The 20,953-nt window shown below is 41.8% G+C and overlaps 2 protein-coding genes across 2 annotated transcripts in view; one reads left to right on the top strand and one right to left on the bottom strand.

The window, feature by feature from the left end:
* The window catches only part of LOC103893961 (olfactory receptor 10C1-like), a 45,976-nt gene extending 43,971 nt beyond the window's left edge, over positions 1-2,005 (top strand). The window contains 1 exon segment of the mRNA XM_019470473.1: positions 1,850-2,005. Coding sequence (XP_019326018.1) covers positions 1,850-2,005 — 156 coding nt within the window.
* A 7,197-nt stretch (positions 2,006-9,202) lies between these two features.
* LOC103893960 (ABO, alpha 1-3-N-acetylgalactosaminyltransferase and alpha 1-3-galactosyltransferase) lies at positions 9,203-20,199 on the bottom strand. Its single transcript, XM_009273263.2, has 4 exons — positions 20,171-20,199; positions 16,575-16,613; positions 10,815-10,949; positions 9,203-9,878 (listed from the first exon to the last, which is right to left on the bottom strand). Exons 1-4 carry the CDS (start codon positions 20,197-20,199, stop codon positions 9,203-9,205), a joined length of 879 nt encoding a protein of 292 aa, XP_009271538.2.
* Positions 20,200-20,953: the final 754 nt, after the last annotated feature.

Here is a 20,953-nt window from a genome sequence, read left to right as displayed (position 1 = left end):
CTGCCCAGGGAAGTGGTGGAGTCCCCATCCCTGGAGGTATTTAAAAGACGTGTAGATGAGGCGCTTAGGGACATGGTTTAGTGGGCATGGTGGTGTGGGGTTGATGGTTGGACTCGATGATCTTAGAGGTCTTTTCCAACCTTAATGATTCTATGTACACAACTGAGCAGATAACCTCAAGTAACCAAAGAGATATTCCATACCATATAATGTCATGCTCAAATATAAAAGGGAAAAGAGAGGTTTTTAGGGAGCATGAGCCATCTTTTGCTCAGGAATTGGCTGGGCATCGGTCTACCTACAGGAGGTGGTGAGTGATTGCCTTTGCATCACTTGTTTTATTTTTTCTTCCCTCTTCTTCCAGTCATTCTTCACTTATTAATTATTATCTTGTTTGTTTGGTTTTTTGTTTGTTTTATCTTGACCCCCAAGTTTTCTTGGTTTTATTCTTCTTCTCTTCCCTCTTCTTCCAGTCATTCTTCACTTATTAATTATTATCTTGTTTGTTTGGTTTTTGTTTTATCTTGACCCCCAAGTTTTCTTGGTTTTATTCTTCTTTTCCTCTTTGTACGTCCCAATGTGCACGGCGGAGGGGAAGTTAGTGAGTGTGTGGTGCTTATCTGCCCACCACAGTTAACCCACAACACCCACCAGTAAAAATAAGACAAACTTCTAGTTAGCTTTAGTTGAACAGTACTAATTTGCACCATGGGATATTGTGGTGGCAGAAATGCCAAAGGAGTAATATAGATTTACCTAGCTAGTAGTGGGGCTCCAAAAATCCTGATTATGCATCCAGATTTGGTATTGTGCTCTCACAATTTGTATTCAGTTTAATATGAGTTCATTCTGAGGCAAGAAGGTGATTAGTTGTATCAGAAAACAAGGATTACTGAAGGTGTCCAAAGGAGATTGAATCAAAGTTTCAGCCTGTTTCCTTGAGCTTTTTCTGAAAATTCTACTTGAGCTGTCTTGTCTAGGTCAGTCCTGCCAACTAGTTCAGGGAAGACCATATGGGATTTACTTTTTTTGCAGCTTCGATCAGCTTCTTTTGCTTCCAGACAGTGTTTGTCTGTAGTCCCCAGAGGAAAGGAACCTAGCAGACAGTCTGTGATTGCTCTTTCTGTGAAGATTAGATGGAAGATATTCCAGCTGTGAGAAATGCCACTTCATACTGGAAAGCCTAGGGAGGAGGGGTGTGGGTGTGAGAGGGGGGGTGTGGTGTGTGTGTACAGGGACATCCATTTACAGGCTATTCAACTTAAAAGACAACACAGTAAATAGGAGAAGTAATAAATTAAGCATGGACCTATGCATACTATAATGAACAGCACATAATGGATATAGTAACAAAGCCCAAAACTAAATAGTAATAATTCAAGTGTAGCCTTGAAGACATTCAAACAGTAACTTTGTAATTGATAAGAAGAAAACAAGATTATCACAGGATTAGAATGAGTCTCACTGGTAAATGAAATTTAGTATGGGATGTTTAAAAGTTATGGGATGTTTTAGAGGATTGTGAGAACGCATGAAATTCATTGTAGGATGTTCTGGGGAATTATCAAAGGTAGGGAGAGGCCAAATTGAGGTGAACTGAGGAGGAAAAGTGTGTGAGGATGAAGAGAATTAAGAGAAGAATTAATAAAAAGGGCTAAAACCCCAGCAGTCTAAGCAGGCTGCTGGTCAGTGTACTTCCTTGGCCAGCCCTTTCCCCAGTCTCTATGATCTGTTCCATCTTCTTTATTTCTAAGTACTTCCTGTATGTGTGTATGTGAGTTTGCACTCTAGCTTGTTTGTGTGCATGTGTTTGTGTGTGTAAGTGCCTGTTCTGCCACTGAATTTTTAGTTGGACAAACTGGGAGGTAGGAAACTTGAACCTGAAAAGACCCAGGGCCTCTGCTGGAGACCGGATAAAAGGTCCAGGGTCTATGATAGATACTGGAGGGACTTGAAGTCTCGGCTAGACATCAAGAGATACCCACGAATAGAAGTATATGTGTAAATTAAGTGAATTAGGGTATATGTATAGTCCAATAGCATATTTTAAGCTTGATTAGCAGGAAGAAGAGCAGGCGGTTTCTGTTTTTCATGTTTATATGAGTGCTGCCTGTGTTTGTGTGGGTGCCAGTAAAGGTAGCGTCCTCACTGTTTTGATCAATGTGGCAGCCATGCCTGTACTGGGTTTTCCTGTGCCAATGTTCACGTTTGCCATATGTGCTCTGTTGCTATTGGCTGGACCTGTGAGTGGGGAAAAGCAGCAGCATTCCTTCTAGCAGGATGGCATAAGAGGATTTCCCTGAGTCCTTCCATCCATCAGATAAGAATATGCTTAACAGCGGGGGTGTGTGCAGTGAGAGGAGGACCGCTGTCCACCAAAATCTCCTGCTAAGGTTCAGGAGTGTGTGACTTCTGATGCTAACACTCCTCTTGTGTCAGCTTTCATAGTCTAAACAGGTTTTAATGTGACTTGAAACCACATGGTCAGCAGGAGAAAGCAGAGGCTGGATCCCTTATCCCACTGAGATAGCATGGCCGGTCAAGTTAGATCACTGCCCTCACTGCTCATTCCTATCTAATGCACTGCTCTAGCACTCTTCACCAGTCTGCTTGTTGTTCACTGCCCTCTTGTGGCTCACACAGTTTTGCCAGTGCTTTTCTCAATCACCTGAACTGTTTCATTCACACAGCATTTCGGGCATTTTTTCCTGTTAAAATCACAGTCCTGGATGTGATGGACCTCACTCAGCCTATCTATCCATTTTCGTTGTACCCCAGCCCCTATATGCCCATTAAGCCTCAGCCTAGGCAGCAAGTTCAAACCCACCCTTTTTTTCCTGCCTCACCCTAGTCCACCCCATTATTAATTCATCTGTTTTATTACATTTTTGATGACACATTGTTCTGGAATATTTTACTCATGCTAAAACTATACCTGAAACGAGTTCAGCTTCACTCTCACACCATCATCATCCAGCCTGCACAGTGACATGGAGGGGGGGTTTGGTCTAATCAACTCATACATGTTCTCTACCCACCACTGTGAGCAAATTAAATCAAATAAGCAGAAAGCTTGTGCTTATTTTAGTTTTCTTTTAACATCCAGCTGGAAAGCTTTATTTTGCTGTGATCCCAGATAATTAACATGCATCATGGGGAGAATTGCGGAAGACTTCTTGTCCATCCACAGTACCATACTGTCCATATTGTGTCCAATCCATCTCCCATTAGGGGAAGAAATTTTATCTTTATGTCCCAGAGACAGCAGTTGAAGATATTAACTACAGGTAGAGCAGGGAGAAGAGCCCACTACCAGAGCAGCTGCTCTAGTTTCGGGGGCTGGAACAAGTGGGGAGGGGGCACAGTCAGAACTGAGTTGTATGGCTCTTCTGCAATAAAGGCCACTTCTCAATGATGAGAAGCTCCCACTGCTGTGGCTCCTGTGGTGGGTGTCATAAGCTAAGATTGAATCTGGTGCAGATTGAATGACTGAAAGTTCAAATGGCAGCAACGGGCTGAGTATTGTAGGGAGAAGATGCCGTACAAGTCACCCTTTATTACTGCTTTCTTCTAGTACAGGCATGTTTGCCTACTGATTGTTGCCAGTTCAGCAGTACTGACCCATGAACATCACCTGTTCCACATCTGTTAACCTACTCAATTTTGCTGTGTTATTATCATTATTTTTCATCTCTGTATTAACCCCGTGCTTCAGGCTGGTTCTGCTACAGTGTTTTGACAATCTCTCCCAACCTTCTGAAAGAAACAAGCAAGACATGATTACTCTTTCCCCCATGGGCAGAGTACTTCAGGAAAGTAGGGTAGTGTGAATGGTTCACACCAGCTACCCTGAGAACCTGGTTTCAAAGGTCTCTCCCTGGTACGAGCTGAGATTTCAGTCAGAGTGCTGGAGTTTCCTTTACTATTGGCAGCTCCCGTATCATCTACCTACAGAATTAAATGCAGACCACAGAACTTAGTTCCTCCTGTTAAACACCAGAGGAGAATGACTGGCCATGATGAACCTTCTATAATAGCAGATATTAAAAGCTACCACTTTTGAAGATGGTGCAGTGTATGACCAGGATTTCAGATGTCAAGGAGTGAAAGAGTCCTGCAGGTAGCAGAAGCTGTAAGATTAACCTAATCTCATTACCCTTATTTAGCCCATGCCCATTCAGCTCAGTCTTGAGTTTCAGAGCCCAAAATGTGCTGTTAACACAAAACAGACTGTTACTGTTACTGTTGTGCAAAACAGACTGTTACTGTGAAGAAGGAGACCTGCCAGTGCAGGATGGAGAATTTACACAAATACACATGGCCCATACAGAAACCCTGCTAGGTTCTAGAAATAAGTCAAAGGCCACTCCAGCTTTTTTTTGGTCTGGGTGTCATGAGCTAAGCATGCCTGAAGGTGGGCCTGAATCTTGAAGCCAGTTGGCAGTGAGTAAAGGTAAACATTAAGGTCATGTTATTCTACCACCCTGGTGTGGTCCACCCATACTAAACCCCTTCTTGTGTTACCAAGTTAAATCTAATCTAATGTCCATCATGATGACCAGCATCAAGCCCAAGTGACATCTGCCCTGGCTCAGTACCTGACATATCCCATCATGCTTTCTCTCTTGCCTGGTCTATTCCATCCAAGCTATCCTAGGATGCCAACCTGTTCAATCCACCTTAATTTACTAATCCTGCCTGCTCTGTTTGAATTTATACTGTATCCCAGCATTCTCCATTCATGCTGACCTGATGCCTAAGACTGATTCAGTCACACTGCAATAATGATGAAGTCTATTCTGTTCATACAGACACAGCCCATTTTGCCATGACACACTCCCATTAACCCTTTATCCTGGCCAGGTTTAACCTTAGCACAAGGAAGTAATTTGGATGGAGTTCTGATTTTTAAAGATCAGCCAAATTTTCTTACCTTAATATGATGCAGGCTGCTAAGGCAGCGCATTTGGTAGTCCTTATTCATAGTCACCAACTCAGCTCTTTCTGTGCATTGTGTGTTCAATCCTGCCTCTGAGGGTGGTGGAAAACTTGTCTCCAGTCTCCAGAGGCATTGGGTGGGGAAGCTACATGGAGTGAGCAGGCATGGATAAGAGAGATCTTCCATCCCTCAGACAGGATGCTGCAAGAGGCGGGGAATGTAGAACCTGTGGGGGTCTTTGTTCTTCACTGAAAAGTGGTAGTGAGACACTCGCAGTGTCATGCCTCCCACGGTGTCGAGTTTCACATGTAAAACCAGTTTGGCAGTGGCACAGAGTATGGCTGAGAAATCACACAGCAACAGAGGAATAAGTCTTGCAGAGGGGAAATGCTGCAAAAAGAATCTAACATCACTCCCCTCACCTAGTTCAACACTATTATTTCATTGCACCGTCCTGGTTTATACTTTGTAAAGTGATTCAAATGGGTTGGTTCATACTGAGACTGACTCTCTCTAACTCTTATAACTCAATCTGTGGCCTGTTCCATTCACCTTAAATGATTTGATTACTTTGGCCTAACTGTATTAACTCAATTCACCAGAATGCTTCAGCCTCAACTCCCCACTAATCTTTATCAGGAAGCTGCCAGTATCACACAGATTCCTCTTGTCTGGCCCATCTTCATTAAGCTTTTACTGCCCACCCCTTGGACAAACCAGGCTTGAGTATGGTGTTACTTTCTTGCTCTATTTTCAAATGTGGGAGATCATTCTTAAGTAACATAGTTGCAATAAAATGGATAACAGCATCAGAAGGCTGGGCTTACCAAACCAGATTTACAGAGCAAAGAGCAACACATTCATAACAGATATTATGAAACCCCAGACACATGGACCTTTGTGAGAGACTGTCCCACGCACCTTCTGCATAGCCTGGCCTGTTCATGTGTCCTAAGTATATGGGTCAGGTCTAGCCATGCTATCTCATGTTCTGACTTGTGCTATTCAGCTGATGGCAGAGGCTGGATTGTCATTCAGCAAGAGGCTTATTCCTGGGGCAGAGTGTATGGGACTTTTTTCCACAGACCCCTTTCCCTCGTTCCACACCTCACAACTCATTGTACAACTGGCATCCTGGAACAAATAAACAGGGAGACGCTGTGGGGAGGGTTGATGGACTAGCCTCAAGACCTACAGCCCTGGGAGAAAGATCAGAGAGTGTTTTCTTTGTCTGCAGCAAAGTTTCCCATAACTCTTAGCATGACCTAGGGAATTGTGACTCCTCTGATTTGAGACATCACCCCTTAGCTGGGTTTGAAAATGATCATGAAAATGGTTGAGTTTTAAAGTGACCCAATAAGCAGAGGAAGACTGAATACTTCCATAGACAAGGACAACTGAGTTCTTCCTAATTCAGTGTCCTGTCTTGATCCACCTTTGTTAAATTACTTCCCTTGACAAGTCCATTTTTGACACTGTGCTGTTCCACTTTCATATATCAGTGTTAACTCTCAATTTCAATTTGATCCTTCAAGCCTAACCTGCCTAGAATAAATTAAGTCACTATTCTAATCTGACCTTAATCAGGCTTCACCCTGACCTATTCCAGTCATGATGTCCTATACTCTATCTTAACTGGGAAATTTAACCACAGTGCCAAACTTATGGATATATTGTAACACATTGCTCCATTGTCTTCTTATCTTAATAGCCCTATGTTCATCCTCTGTCATGCTAGGAATTATTCCTCAAGTGAACAGATTGAGCCCTGAAAGATGCAGAAAATTCAAGATACATATGAACCCACTGACTTCCCCTTGTCCATGTATGTTTATGTCCAGCCCTGGTCCACCCATCTTAACTTTGATACATACAGTGCTTCAGTTATACTCATGCATAAATTTCACTCAGCCCCCACAGAATACTTTACAGATTGCCTTCGGTGGAGACACTCAAACAAAACGACTAACCCCTGCTATTTCAGCCCAGCCAATCTGGAGCTGCCACTGTCAGTAATAGGCCCCAGGCATACAAGAATAATATGTATCATGCCACAGAATTTGTTAGGTCTTGTCTGGATCTGAACTTATTTTTATTTACTTTTAGTTTTATATGTGAAGTTTTTTAAGAAACTGGCTGTGCCTGCAACTTGCTTTTGGATCAGAGTTGTCCCAGCTGTAACAGCAGAAATACTTAACAATCTTGTGTTTATGACTAGCTAGAGTTTTTGTGTGGTTTTTTAGAGCAAATTGTCTGGCTATTAATGAACATATTTTTTATTATAGTTTTATTTATTTAGGTTTTGCTTAGCTTTGTGCATTTGCAGGTTTTCAGTCCAAAAGAAATAAAACCATGACTAGAGAAGGACTATCAGACTGAAGCAATCACATAACTAAGTTTATAAGCCAAATAGAAATAAGTGCTAGCAAAAAGGCTGTTTGAAACATAAAATAACCCTGAGTGTACACAAAAGAAGGAGGAAAAAACCCTCCCACCAGTGACACCATGCTCCTTCTTGGGGATGGAATAAAGGATGGAATAATTCAATATTCCTTGTGTCAGCTGTTATTTGATTCAAGAGCCAGCAATGTGCCATTGCCACATAGAAGGCTAACAGTATCCTGGGCTGCATTAGGCAAAATATTGCCAGCAGGTCAAGGGTGGTGATCCTTCCCCTCTACTCAGCGCTGGTGAGGCTACACCTGGAGTACTATGTCCAGTGTTGGGCTCCCCAGTACAAGAGAGACTTGCACTCTTGTACTGGGCCGTGAAGGGGGGTCAGTGTGGGAGAAGGGACTGAGATCACGTTCAGACACTCCCCCCTGCCAGAAAGCCAGAGATACTCTGATTTTAAAAACAAATTGGCAAGAATTTGTTCAGAGATTGACCTGAAATGTCCACACGTGTTACCTGTCCCATTCATGTATATAAGAAACATTCTGAATAGAAAATATGGACTGTAACCTCATGAGATTTTAATGGACAAACCTGTGTGACTGTCTTACACAGCACCCTGAACTCTCATACAGTCAAACCTAAAATTGACAGATAATAGTCTTCTAAAATAGTGTCAAGTATTAATGAAATGTGTAAGGACTTCCCACATGCAGCTGAAAGAAGCCTCATCTGAACTCACCACTGAAGTCTGTCACTCCTTGAAACCTGGAGACTGGGATTGCATTAAGGTATACCATGCACTTCAGTTGTGCTGGAAGGGACCTTAATCAGGTACTGGTAACTACTACTACTAGTACTACAGTAATGTGCAAGTGCTGCCCAGCTGCATCTGCGCTTCGCAGTGTAGAAGGGTCACACCACCTTCAGACACAACGCACCTGTCACAGAAGGGGTGGATGATCTGGATAAACTTTCTTTGATCAAATGTCAACAGAAGTATAACCTACAACCCTGCAAATAGACTTTGATGACCCTATTGTTATAATCTGAACCTGTTGATTGTTTTTAGAAATTGTAGCTTTGTTTGGTCTGGGATTTTGTAATTGACATTATATTATTACTGGTCATATACTAACCTGTAAGAATTGTTATATGATAAGACCATAGTAAATGAAAGATTATGAGGGGTATGTATCTCTAACGTCCATAAGAGACCTGTTAATTGGACTGGCACTTGTACATTAGGATTTCTTTTTTCCTGGCACCTCAATACATCCAGACGTCTTAAGATAAGCTGATTAAGACAGCATTTAAATATGTTTTGTTGGGATTATTAACTTTGCTGGTGGTGCTTGAGCGGGTACAGTTGACCTTATGTTGTGACAAACTGGTGTGTGAGAGGCTGGAAAGAAGCATAACTCAAGCAAAGGCTAGAACAATAATGCTGAATATATTAGAGGATAAGGAAGAAGAAAAGGAAGAAGTGCTTGGACTAATGACTCTAAATGATTATAAAATCTAGAGGCAAGAACACATGATGGGACAGCATGGCCCACATGGAGATTGATCTTGTTCTCCCAGCAGTTGTGAGCACTGAAGACAGTAGTATCATGACTACAAAGCAAAGATGAGTGAAAAGAGAAATAGGCATACATGTCATTGCTTTCTTATCACCTGTACTCTGCAATAAAAATAAGGTTAATAGAGAAAAATCTCAATAAACAGCATAATTTGGCCTTTCCTATTAGCATCAGAAATGCAGAAAGACAGACACAGGTAAATTAATTACTTTATAACCTCCACATCTGTTTAACAGTCTTAACAGTGATGACCTGTCTTCTTTCTTGCTTTCTTTGTTTTAGAAGCTTACTTCTTGCCATCCTTGCGCACAGAGCACATCCTCTTCACCTGGATGATGCGGGGCCGGCTTAGCTCTTCATCCCAGTAGTACTCTGGGGAGAGTAGGCGCGTGGGCTTGTGATACAGGAGATACTTGTTGAGGTGGCTCTCATCATGCCACCTAGCTTCAATGTCATTTTCTCTGTCCTCCATGACCCCTTTAAAACAGGCTCTGGTCAGTTTGTAGACCTCGGCCACACTTCCCCCGTAGAAACTTGCTGTATAATAAAAGTCCCCTTCTCCCTTAGGGATAGCAGCTTGTGACTCAGTGCGTGTCTCATATGATTTGCTCTCACGATGTGCAGTGTACTGCCAGGAGCTGATGGTCCCCACCAGTGTATCAATGATCTCCACACCAATGTGTTCAAATAGCTGAACATCAATGTCTATGGAGTAGAGATAATCGACCTCATACTGGAATTGGCTGCGGATATATCTGCTGATGATATCCATACGGCTCATGGAGATATCCTGCCACTGTGAATGATTCTGGACAGTGATGACAAAGAGGTGATTCTCAGGGGCCATCTGAAGGTGAGAGATCTGCTCAGGATTGTCTGTGAACAAGTAGAAGTTCACCTGGTGCCCAGCAAGGAAGTACTTGTTGGCAGAGCTCATGAACCCTTCTATGAACTGGACGTATCTGAGAGACAAGGAAGGGAAAAGAGTGGAGAGGGGTTCCTGTTGCTGAAGAATGGTGGCTTTTCAAGTTCATTTTCTTTCTCCTTTTCTATCCATTGCTCCCTTCTTATGCTAGTGCTCTTTATTTAACATAGCTGCTACATCTTCAACCCTTCCCCATGCTGCTGCAGATTATACTGTTTTTCAGTTTTCACTATTCTGTACTCCACTGGTCTTTCATGCTCACTGTACAGAATGCATACCTTCTACCCCATGCTGCTCCCTAATAACATCGCATAGCATAAATACTTCTCCTCACCCTTCACTCTTATATGCTCCCTGGCTCCCTGGCACTCTTTTTGCAGTTTAACTTTTTAACTTACTGTTCTAGAGAGGATCAAAATTATCAATGAAATAATTTTGATTGCCTTGAGATACCTGAAGTGCCTATTTAAATCTGGGATACTTAGTGGAGATAGAGAGAGTATAGTTCTTTACTCACTCAGAAACTCAAAGAGGAACCTCCCCCACAACTTACAAGCTATAATGGCATGGATAATAATTTTACTGGAGCTAATACTTTAACTCTATACTCTAATAGGAACCCATTAAAAATCTCAACTTTGCAGATTTTTTTTTTATTTTTTACCCCAGGTTAGAGACAAAGCTTGTTGTTAGAAACAAAGCAGCAGCTGGAATTTTCTTCTCAAGGGATCAAAATGCTGGTTATATTTCCAAAGATATTTTTTGCCCTTTGCAAGGCAATGTCTCCTGCTTTTTCACAGCCAGTTGCATTACTTGGGAAGTTGACACTCACATGTCACATTTCCCCCAGTCTAAAGCTGCTCATATTCTGTCTTTGGAACCTTTCTCACTCCTGCTCCAGGAGCAGTATTGTAGCATAGCTGGCAGGTGAGAGGTTTAAGTATTTGACAAGAAATAAATGACAAACCAATACTTTTTAACAGCAAAAGTGACCACTCCAGTGACCAGGTTCTTCTGCATATATTGGGCATTCAGGATGTCTCTATTGAATGTGCCTTCCCAGATAATCGGAGCCAACCAGGGTGTCAACACCAGTACGTCCCGCCTCCTGCAAGGAGTTTGAGAATGTAGGTAGTCTTTAGATGGCCTATAGAATTCATGAAGACAAACACAAACTTCTTCAGCACACATGTCTACCTTTGAGTTAATCATCCCAGACTCCCTTTGAAATCACTAGCGGTCAATAAAGTACTGTCAGTGAAATCTGAGATATGAGTCACCTTATCCTGGAGTAGACACCTAAAATAAGTCAGATGCCTCTAAAATATTTGCTTCTCTACAAAGTATCTAACTACAGAAGAACTGGAGTAAGTTTAGAACCCGTGTTCCCAATTCAGCCTTTGGTGACAGGAAAGTTATAGTTACACCTGACTGCATATAGCCATACCTGACTGCTAGCTCAGCTTCACAGAGCCATGTGAACTGAACAATTTGTTCGGTTTTTGTCCACGCAGCATTTCGTTCTTTCATCTGATTTTAACATCCAGAGAGTGTACTGGCTCAGTCCAGCATATATCCAGAGTGCAAGCAACCATGAAAACAACACACACAATCAGAAGATTTAGACACAAGTATGGGATTGAGCCCTGAGTTAATTTGAAAGTACCGAGAAAACCAAAATTGGCAGAATATAATTTACTGCTGAGATGGTTTGGATCACCTTTTGGAGGTGCCACTGACTATTGAGCCCCTTAGCCCCTACACTGATTAAATTTATCTGTGATTATTTGGATTTTATAAAATTGAACCAATATATTTCTCAAGGCATTTTTCTGCCCAAATGTACATGTCTATATTGTAGATGCACACATCTGAATAAGTTGTCAGGGATCCATTATTGTAAGTGAAGAGAAATAGGCACTTCTATGGTATAATCAATCTTCTCATAATACAAGTATATAGAATATTTTTATGCCACAGACATATTTACAATTCCCAATTTACTGTAAAGGGAGTCTAAGAGACTGGATGAGGACACATACGGTCCTTGCACTGCATGGGAGACCTTCTGATAGCTTCTCATTTCCTCAGTGCAGACATCTGCATATGAGCAATCTAGTCCACATTCATAGTCAGGGGCAAGAAATATGTACTTCCAGGGAAACTCCTCCAAATTATTTTAAATATTTGGATGAACTACACCTAAGAATTGCCTATTTATACTTACTGAGTATAAAGGGGAAATCTAGCATTATTATTTAAAGGTAGATATTGTTAGGGGAGTTGTTGAGTCTGGTAGCCCAGTAAAGGCAAGGCTGCTGCAGCTCAGTGTCCCCTGGTCCAACCAGTAGCGAGGCTGAGAATATGTTCCCAATAAACATGCACACAGGCACACATATACAACATACACATATATATGTCTGGCCAACACATATAATACAGACAGAAAAACTAGCACTCACGCAAACACAAACAGCACCAACAGAGTCATCCTGTCCCCCTTTTCAAGTACCAAGGATGAAAGCCCTTTATTAAAAATATATATAAACACATATATTACACACAGATATATACATATGTATACACAACATGGATCCCTCCAGCAGCTGGCCTTGCAGAATTTATCCAGTAATTGGCCTTGGATCCCTGGCCTCCCAGTTACCTTGCAAGCCCATGTGCTCACTGGCACTAACACATATGCAGTATCGATCCCCCACACTCACACATGCACAAATGGTGGGTCCCTCTATTAACTGGCCTTAGACACTCAGTCTACTCAGTAGCTGGCCTGTGGATCTTCTCATCTCCAGCTGACTGATACACAGAGACACACATGCAGATGGGTCTCTCAGGCAACCCCCAGACCTTACAGTCTCTGCAGTAGTTGGCTTGGACCTCCTGGTCCCTCCAATAGCCAAATCTCAGACCATCTGGTCTCTCTGGTATCTGAAGCAGGCTTATAGCCACTTTGATACCTACCTCCCAAATCACTTATCCTACTTGCCAGCAAGTACGGCTTGGCATTTGCTAGCTATTACACCCTGACATATGTACCCACACAATATGCATGCACTCCAGTCTCTCCAGTTGTGGGCCTCCATGACCTGTGGTCCCCAATCCCGTTGCTAGCACTTACATCCTCACTCACTCCAGTTGTTGGGACCACAGATGCACAGGCTCCTATGACCTGTCGTCCAACTAGATTCACTAGCACTTAAATTTTCACTTCCTCTGGTCTCTCCAACTGCAGGCACCGCAGACACACAGGTCCCCAATCATGGTCTGACTACAGTTGCTGGTATTTAGGCCTCCATACAAACACATGCACACAGAAGAACCTCTTGCCTAGGAAGATAGGTAGAAATAGAGCTTAGTGAGAAGACAAGGCAGACTGTGCTCACCAGGTACAGGGCATTGCCACACAAGCATACTGACCAGCATGCCTTTACCTGCAGCTGCCCCCTTATATAACCTTATCCCTTTATTTTCCCATGCTTGTTCCTCCCCAAACCACCTTGATCCCTCCCTTTCTCCACCTGTGGTTCCCCCTCTCAACATCCTATAATCAGACTTGCATAATCCCAAAATGCTCTTCCCTTCCATCCCATGCCCTTGTAGGCAGTAACTCCTCTCACTCTGAAAGTTGCTCTAGAGAACGTCTTTCATTTGACTCATCTTAATAGATTTCATCCCTGGACAATGAGGCCGATTGGTCTCCTATTACAGCCTTGGTAGGCACCTTTACACTGTGATTGTTTCACTTATTAGGCTACTTGGGTTCTCTGCCTCCCGTTGTCCCTCTGTTCTGCTTTGTGTTGTGTAGAGATGAATCTTTTATCACATAACCTAAAAAGTATCTATATGACAAATCTCTGAAGTTATCTGAGAAGAATCATCCTTGACACATCTTATTTTTCTTTCCAGTACTTACAGATTTAAAACCCTAAACTTACCGTGGTTTTGTCAGAAGCGGCTGAGGATATAATATGCTGTAGAAAAGAAAAAATATGTATGACCTTGGAATAATGTACATAGTCATACATTATCACTGTAATCCAATAACAAGAATAACAAGAATAGCAGGGATTGTAAGGATATGTGGAGTGTAAAGATTTCTGGTTTGAAAGGATATCTCGTTAATGGTTTTTCAGCATCAAAGGCAAAGACAAGAAACAAAGGACATAATCAGTTAAAACTCAGACACACAAACCTTAATGAGCAGTAGATTATTGAAACAGTAACAAAGAAAGGAACTCTTAAGTCAGCAACTGATGGGCTGAGGTGAATTGTGGGAATGTGCAATATTTATGTTCAGTAGAAGAGCCAAAGCAGAGAAAGGGAGGAATATAGGTAGATCAGGGAGAACAAATGTGTGAAAATAGAGAGAAGGTGGTGGATAATAGGGTCCAGTCTTGTATAAACAGGCTGTTGGTCACTCAGCTAGTGTGTCTAAGCCCTGAGCCTGATCACTGCAGTCTGTCCTATCTTCTTTTTGGACTCTATACTTACTTATTTTCCACGTGACCTTGCTCTCTAGTCTGTGCATGCAGGTGGATATGTCAGCAAATGTCAAACTGATCACGTCTATGAGCAGGAGGAGACCAGAATCTGGAAGGACTTGAGGTTGGAGCTGGAGACTGGATAAGTGAGACCCAAGGTCTGGGCACTGAGTCTGGACAGAGCTACTATCTGGTCTAGGCTTTGAGGAGCTTACAGGCACATGCATCCCTGTGGAACAACAGAATGAGGGACTGTGTTTGTCCACTTGTGAACTATAGCTCTGATGAGCATGAAAGAGGAATAGGATCAGGCAGTCTGAGTTGTTTACGTGAGTCCTGCTTATGCAAAAACACTGCTCTCTGCTCTGTCTGGGTCACTCTTGGTGGCCTCTGTGCCTTTATTCTATGTGTGCTTGCATCTTTCGTATTTGTGTTCAGTTTCACCATAGGCTGGAGATACAGACTGAGAAGGAGAAATCCTTGAGTCTTAAAGATGACGAGATTCAGCTTGCTCTAACAAGAATAATAATTACACAGGCCTATGTTTTACACTAAAGAGACCATGGCAGTTCTCTGTAAACTTTGAAAAGGGCAGCTGTGTTACTTTTGAAGTAACAAACACAAACAAGTATTTGAAGTGAAGAAGCTGTTCTTCACACAGACCATAAGATGGCATAAGATGCGAAGGAAGAAATCCTTCAGGGTAATCCCTTGCAGGATATTCTTAGGCTTTTGTTTCAATACACTGACTCATGTATAACCAGAGTCCTCCCAGTTACAGGAATGTGTTTCTGAATTACTTTACAGAGACACTATTTGGAAGCAATCCATGCAGTCCAGAGGCCTGTGGATCACTACATGCAAAAGGATAATTTGAGGCAATGGTAAAGGATAATATGAGATTATTTTGCATCTGAATAGCTCCAAAACAGTCCCCGTGTTAATAGTGGGAAGATGTGTGCCTAGGTGTGTATGATTTTGTGCATAATATGGATTGTCAAAAGCATTATCAGTAGTTAGAGAGTCGGGTGAAGATTTCAATTTAGAAGGATCTTCCTGAATATGACTAGAGAAGGCCAAGAACAGAACAAATAACAAAACAAAGAACAAAATTCCTCAGAAATTCCCAGGAGAAAAAATGAACTCCCTCCTTTTACATTTGTAGTGGTGAAACTTAAAATCTGGGAGGAAAAAACTAATTAGAGAAACATTAAGGTGGAATATATATATTTAAATTTATACATCTGAAATTAAGTTAAATAAGTACCAGAGTTCAGTAATCTAAATATGAATTTGTCATCTATGATTTTTCACAGAATCACAGAATGGTTGAGGTTGGAAGAGACCTCTGGAGGTCATCTGGTTCAACCCCCATGCTCAAGCAGGGACACCTAGAGCCAGTTGCCCAGGAGCATGTCCAGACAGCTTTTGAATATCTCCAAGGAGGGAGACTCCACAACTTCCCTGGCTAACTTGTTCCAGTGCTCAGTCACCCTCACAGTAAAAAAGTGTTTTCTGTTGTGCAGAGGGAACCTCCAGTGTTTAGTTTGTGCCCCATTGCCTCTGGTCCTGTCACTGGGCACCACTGAAAAGAGCCTGGTTCTGTCTTCTTCGCTCCCTCCCTTCAGGTATTTATATACATTGATAAGTTACCCCCCAAGCCTTCTCTTCTCCAGGCTGAACAGTCCCAGCTCTCGCAGCTTTATCTCATAAGAGAGTTGCTCCAGTCCCTTCATCATCCTTGTGGCCCTTTGTTGAACTCTCTCCAGTATGTCCATCTCTCTTCTGCTGTTTTTCTAGAGCCAGTGGCTCTAGAATAGGCAATTCCAGAAAATAATTTATCCCACTGACCTAAAATGTCTCCTTCACAGACATTTACAAATCATCTGGAATGCTGACTGTTACCACTAAAAATAACATCAGCTGAAGGCTCTTCTGTTTTAGCTTCTGAGATGGGTGGTGGCAGGGGAGGGAAAAAATTAATTAAGCTCTAAGTAAACCGAAAACATTTCAGCATTCAACATAATTTCTCAGTTTCCTTTCTAAAAGCAAACAAATGAAAGATTCTGCATCTACGCATTTTTAATGATTTCTGGAAGAGTACCTTCTCTAAATAAGCATCCTTTCCTATCCATTCAGCTCTGTTCTCAGCTGTCCTGACTTGTATGTGCCAGAAACACAGTCATGAGAACAATGTAATATCACGCTAATGAAGCCAGATAACTTATCCTTACCGTGGAAGCATTGGAGATGTTTCATTTAAGTCTGTTTGCCTGTGAATGAGAGAGAAATAAAAGACACATAAATACCTCATGGCCCAGCAGTTTCAGATTTTCTTTTTCGTGCCAGGAGGGATGAGCCCCACAAGAGATCCTTATGTGTTTCAGCAGTACTCCCCCTCAATCCAATGTCAATGGGTATCCAGTCAGTTATGCTCCATCACAAATACTATGATATGATTTATATTACTTCACCTCCATACACAGTGTTAACTACATTTAAGTAATGCTCCTCAGACATACTACTCAGCTCGTCTAACTAGGGTTGAATGCAAAATAATCTATTTTAAGATTATTTTCAGCAGATCTGTTCCTGTAGTGCATCTTCAGGAAATTTGATTTTACTTCTACATGGTGAGCATCTGGTCCAATAAGGCCAAACATCTTCAATACAGTTTGTAGTTTACTCATGGGTGTATGTCTGCATGCCTGCACTCTAGAGTAGATAGGACACATCGCACAGATGACGACACTGCTGTCCATTCTCGTTGTTTATGCAAGTTCCTGTAGATGGGCCACCAAATGGGAACCCACCAGTCTTGATTCCTAGATTTTCCATTAGGAAAAACAGGTTCTATGAAGTGGAAAAACTTACTAAAACTAATAGATTAAGCAGGCTAAGAGAGATATAAAAAGAATCACATATACACATACACAGATATGTCTAGCAATATTAACTTTTTTTGGGTGTGTGTGAAAATACTGTCTCATATTGGATCCTTTTTAATTTCAAATCAGTTACAAAAATAATGCATTCTCTTTGTCATATTGTTTTACTGGAGTTAAAGTTTATTTCTCCTTCAGTCACACATGCTAGGCTCCTTAAAGAATAGTGTTTGCCACTGTGAATGTATTTAGAGCAGCATTTCTGGAGAGTAACATGACTGTGTGTATTATAAGAGAGGTGATGAAAAGGGGAAGCTTAAGTCAAAAAAGCAGCGGGGATCAGAAATGCATAATTCATAAGGCAATAAAAGAAACTGATGAAATATGGCTCCGTTAAATGAAATGAGGCATTTTTTGTTTAAAAATATGGAAGTGTTTCATTCTGGTAAACTACCAGATTAAACTCTTTGTTGCTTCCGTATTCAGAATCTGTTACTTCTCAATGATTTTGTGGACAACACCAAATTGGAGGGAGTGGACGATATGCCAAGGGGCAGGGCTGCCATTCAGAGGACGTGGAAAGGCTGCAGAAATGGGCTGATAGGAACCACATGAAGTTCAGCAAAGGCAAATGCAACCTGGTCCAGAGTAACCCTATGCAACAGGGCAGGCTGGGGGCTAACTGACTAAAAAGGGGTCCTTGTGGACAACAAGGTAAACCGGAGTCAGCAGGTGTACTTACAGCAAAGAAAAGTAACTGCATCATGGGCTATATTAGTAAGAGTGTAGCCATCAGTAAACAGGAGAGATTCTTCCCCTCTCTTTGACACTTGGGAGATACATCTGCAGTACAGTGTCCTGTCTGGGGCTCCCCAGGACAAGAAAGAGATTGACATACAGATGGGAGTCCAGCAGAGACCACCAAGCTAGTGGGGGCTGGAGCACATGAAACAGGAAGAGAGGCTGACATAATGGGGCCTGTTCAGCTTTAAGCCGAAAAGGCTAAGGGGAGACCTTGTTGCTATCTAGAACTACCTGATGGGAGCAGGATACAAAGAAGATGGAGCAAGGCTCTTCTCTGATGTGCACAGCAATAGGATGAGAGGGAATAGATGCAAGTTGGAACTTGGGAAATTCCAAGTACATAAGAGGATTTTTTTTTTTTTTTTTTTTTTTTTAAGTGATGAGAGAGGTCAAATACTGGAACGGGCTGCTCAGAGAGGTTGTGGAAGCTCTATCTTTGGAGGTTTTTAAGACTTGTCTAATCAAGTCCTTGAGCAACCTCCTCTAGTTGACCCTGCTTTGAGCAAAAGATTGAACTAATGAACTCCAGAGGTCCCTTTCAAACTAAATTATTCTATGATTCTGTGAAAAGGTTTCTTCTCCTTGCTTTGAACTTTTTTAAATAGAATATTCTGATCTTTCAACTGTGCCTGTAATTTCAGGGCAGAATTAATGTTAGTGGCCACATCGTTCTGCTTAAGACACTCCAGGAAAAATTGCCCAAATGTGTAGAGTGACCCATATTGGTAGGGCTCCAGGCAAATGACTAGACTGCTGGCTATGCCTTACCCTGAGGTTAAGCTAACTGAACAAGATGTGGAAAACTACTGTATAAGACATAAGAAATTGCTGGATATTACAAATAAGAGTGTGGGAATCTGACAGAAACTACAGATAGTGCTGTGAAGGATGGCTGGACTTCATAGTTGCTTAAGGGGGAGTTTTGTGAGAAATGACCAAGATTCACAAGTAATAGAAAGGGTGTTGGGAACTTTTTTGGGGACCAGATTCTTGCAAGGCCAACAGCTCCTAGGTAACAATATCAGTAATACTATATAAGTCCAAGGTCAGGCAACAATAACAGAAATATAAAATTTAGGTCTGGATGTAGCAGAACTGTGACCACTGGAAAAAATGTACCTAGAGGTGAATTGTTTATTTGGGAGGGGGCTGGGGTGGACAAATGGAGGTACACGGTTGGCAAATAGGAAAGTCAAGAAATGGGAAAGTGGTAATAAGGCAAATCATGTAATCAGGGCTGCCTAAGGGTAGCCATTAGGTAAACTTGGGTTTCATCACAGCAACGTATATCAGGACAATAAACCAAACTTGTTTTTCTGATGATACCACAGGAGCCAGATCTGCTTCCATGGTCAGTAGAACCACTGTGGGAGAGAGGTACCTCCCATGCCTAAGAGGGGAACACCCAGCACAGATGGACTGAGCATTCTGGTTTTACCGTGCCCACTCTTATTTCAGGACTAACAGCACTAGCAACTACGCACCACTTCCTCACATGTATCTGCTATGTTCTTATCCCTTTTTGCTTAATCAAGTGTCTAGTGTGAATGGCATATAACTCAGGTCTCCACTGTGTCTGCCATTGTTCCTTTGTTACCAAGACATAATTTTGGCTTTCGAGACTATTCAGGTTCAAAATTCATGAAAAAAATGGGATCTGTGCCACAGACCATAAAAGTGTTATCTTCATTGTTTCACACAAAGGGTGTCAGTTGCATTCCCTCTTTGTGGATGAATCTTGCCCCCTTCTGGCAAGAACATGTGTAGGTATTCTGAATATCTTTAGAGAAGCCCTGAAAAAGTGAAGAGAGATAATCCTAATGTAGTCTGCACTATATTTTCTAGAGGAAGGAGTTAATGCAGTGAACTGTCCCCTATACTGAACCCATATTTTTGCCTCCCATTAAAGGAGAGCCCAGGATTCAATGTATTCTTATGGTGGACAATCAGAAATTGTCATTAAGAATAAAACTGAGGAATTAAATTATTTGACAAGCTAGCTGTTCTTACAGGACAGAAGACCCAGTTTTGGCACTAAGTGTTATTCAACATGGATAAAGGAAGAGGACTGATGTTTAGCAAGGTATCCATACATATTCACAGGTCAGAGCTGTGAGAGAGCAGAGGTAAGAGGTCCTTACCTTGAAAGCTGACACAAGCTCTGATTCATGTTGGTCATACTAAAACCAAAACAAAATACAGAAAAGAACTTCAGGTTAATGAAAAGAATATCAGGGACATAAGGCAGGTCCTACTTTCTTACATAGTGGTGCACATCCCAGGTTCAAGGCAATGGTTTGGAATTAAGGTCACTGAAGACACACATCTGACCAAATAAAAGTAGTTTTTTCCCTATAATCAGCTACAACTCAAACCTATTTTAATTGTATAATTCCTTTAACTTAAGTTACTCCTAACACACGCACGTGCACGTGTGCGTGCACACATGCACACACGCACACATGCACACACTCACACACACACAGAGTTTAAATAATTCAAAATGCAGCTGTACTGATTTCAAAGGGTTTACTTCTGGCTTACAGGAAAATAAAAGATCCTAGTGGTCCTGTCTTTGTACTTACATTCTCTTATAACAGCAACCCCAGATCCAGAAATATAATTAGTTGTCCAGAGTATTATTTGGGTAAGAACAAGACACAGACCAGCTATCTCTAGATCCCTAATTAAGTATGGGATTAATAGTCTTTGGCAGGGCCCACTTCTTTCTAATGATTACAGAGGAAGCCTAGATGACTTCCTTAGAATAGACAGCCAACTTTGAGATGTCTAAACCAGATGGGATTATGCTGTATTTTCATGACATGATTTTGGGGGACCTGGATCAATTTATTTGTATTTCCCTCTTCAGAGTCCCCATGTTAAAGCTCTGGAATCTGAGTCTGTTCACCCAGCTCAAGGCA

Source organism: Aptenodytes forsteri, unplaced genomic scaffold, assembly GCF_000699145.1.
Source record: "Aptenodytes forsteri isolate BGI_AS27 unplaced genomic scaffold, ASM69914v1 Scaffold431, whole genome shotgun sequence".
NCBI classification, from domain to species: Eukaryota; Metazoa; Chordata; class Aves; order Sphenisciformes; family Spheniscidae; genus Aptenodytes; species Aptenodytes forsteri.
This window is presented reverse-complemented; position numbering and strand designations above follow the sequence as displayed.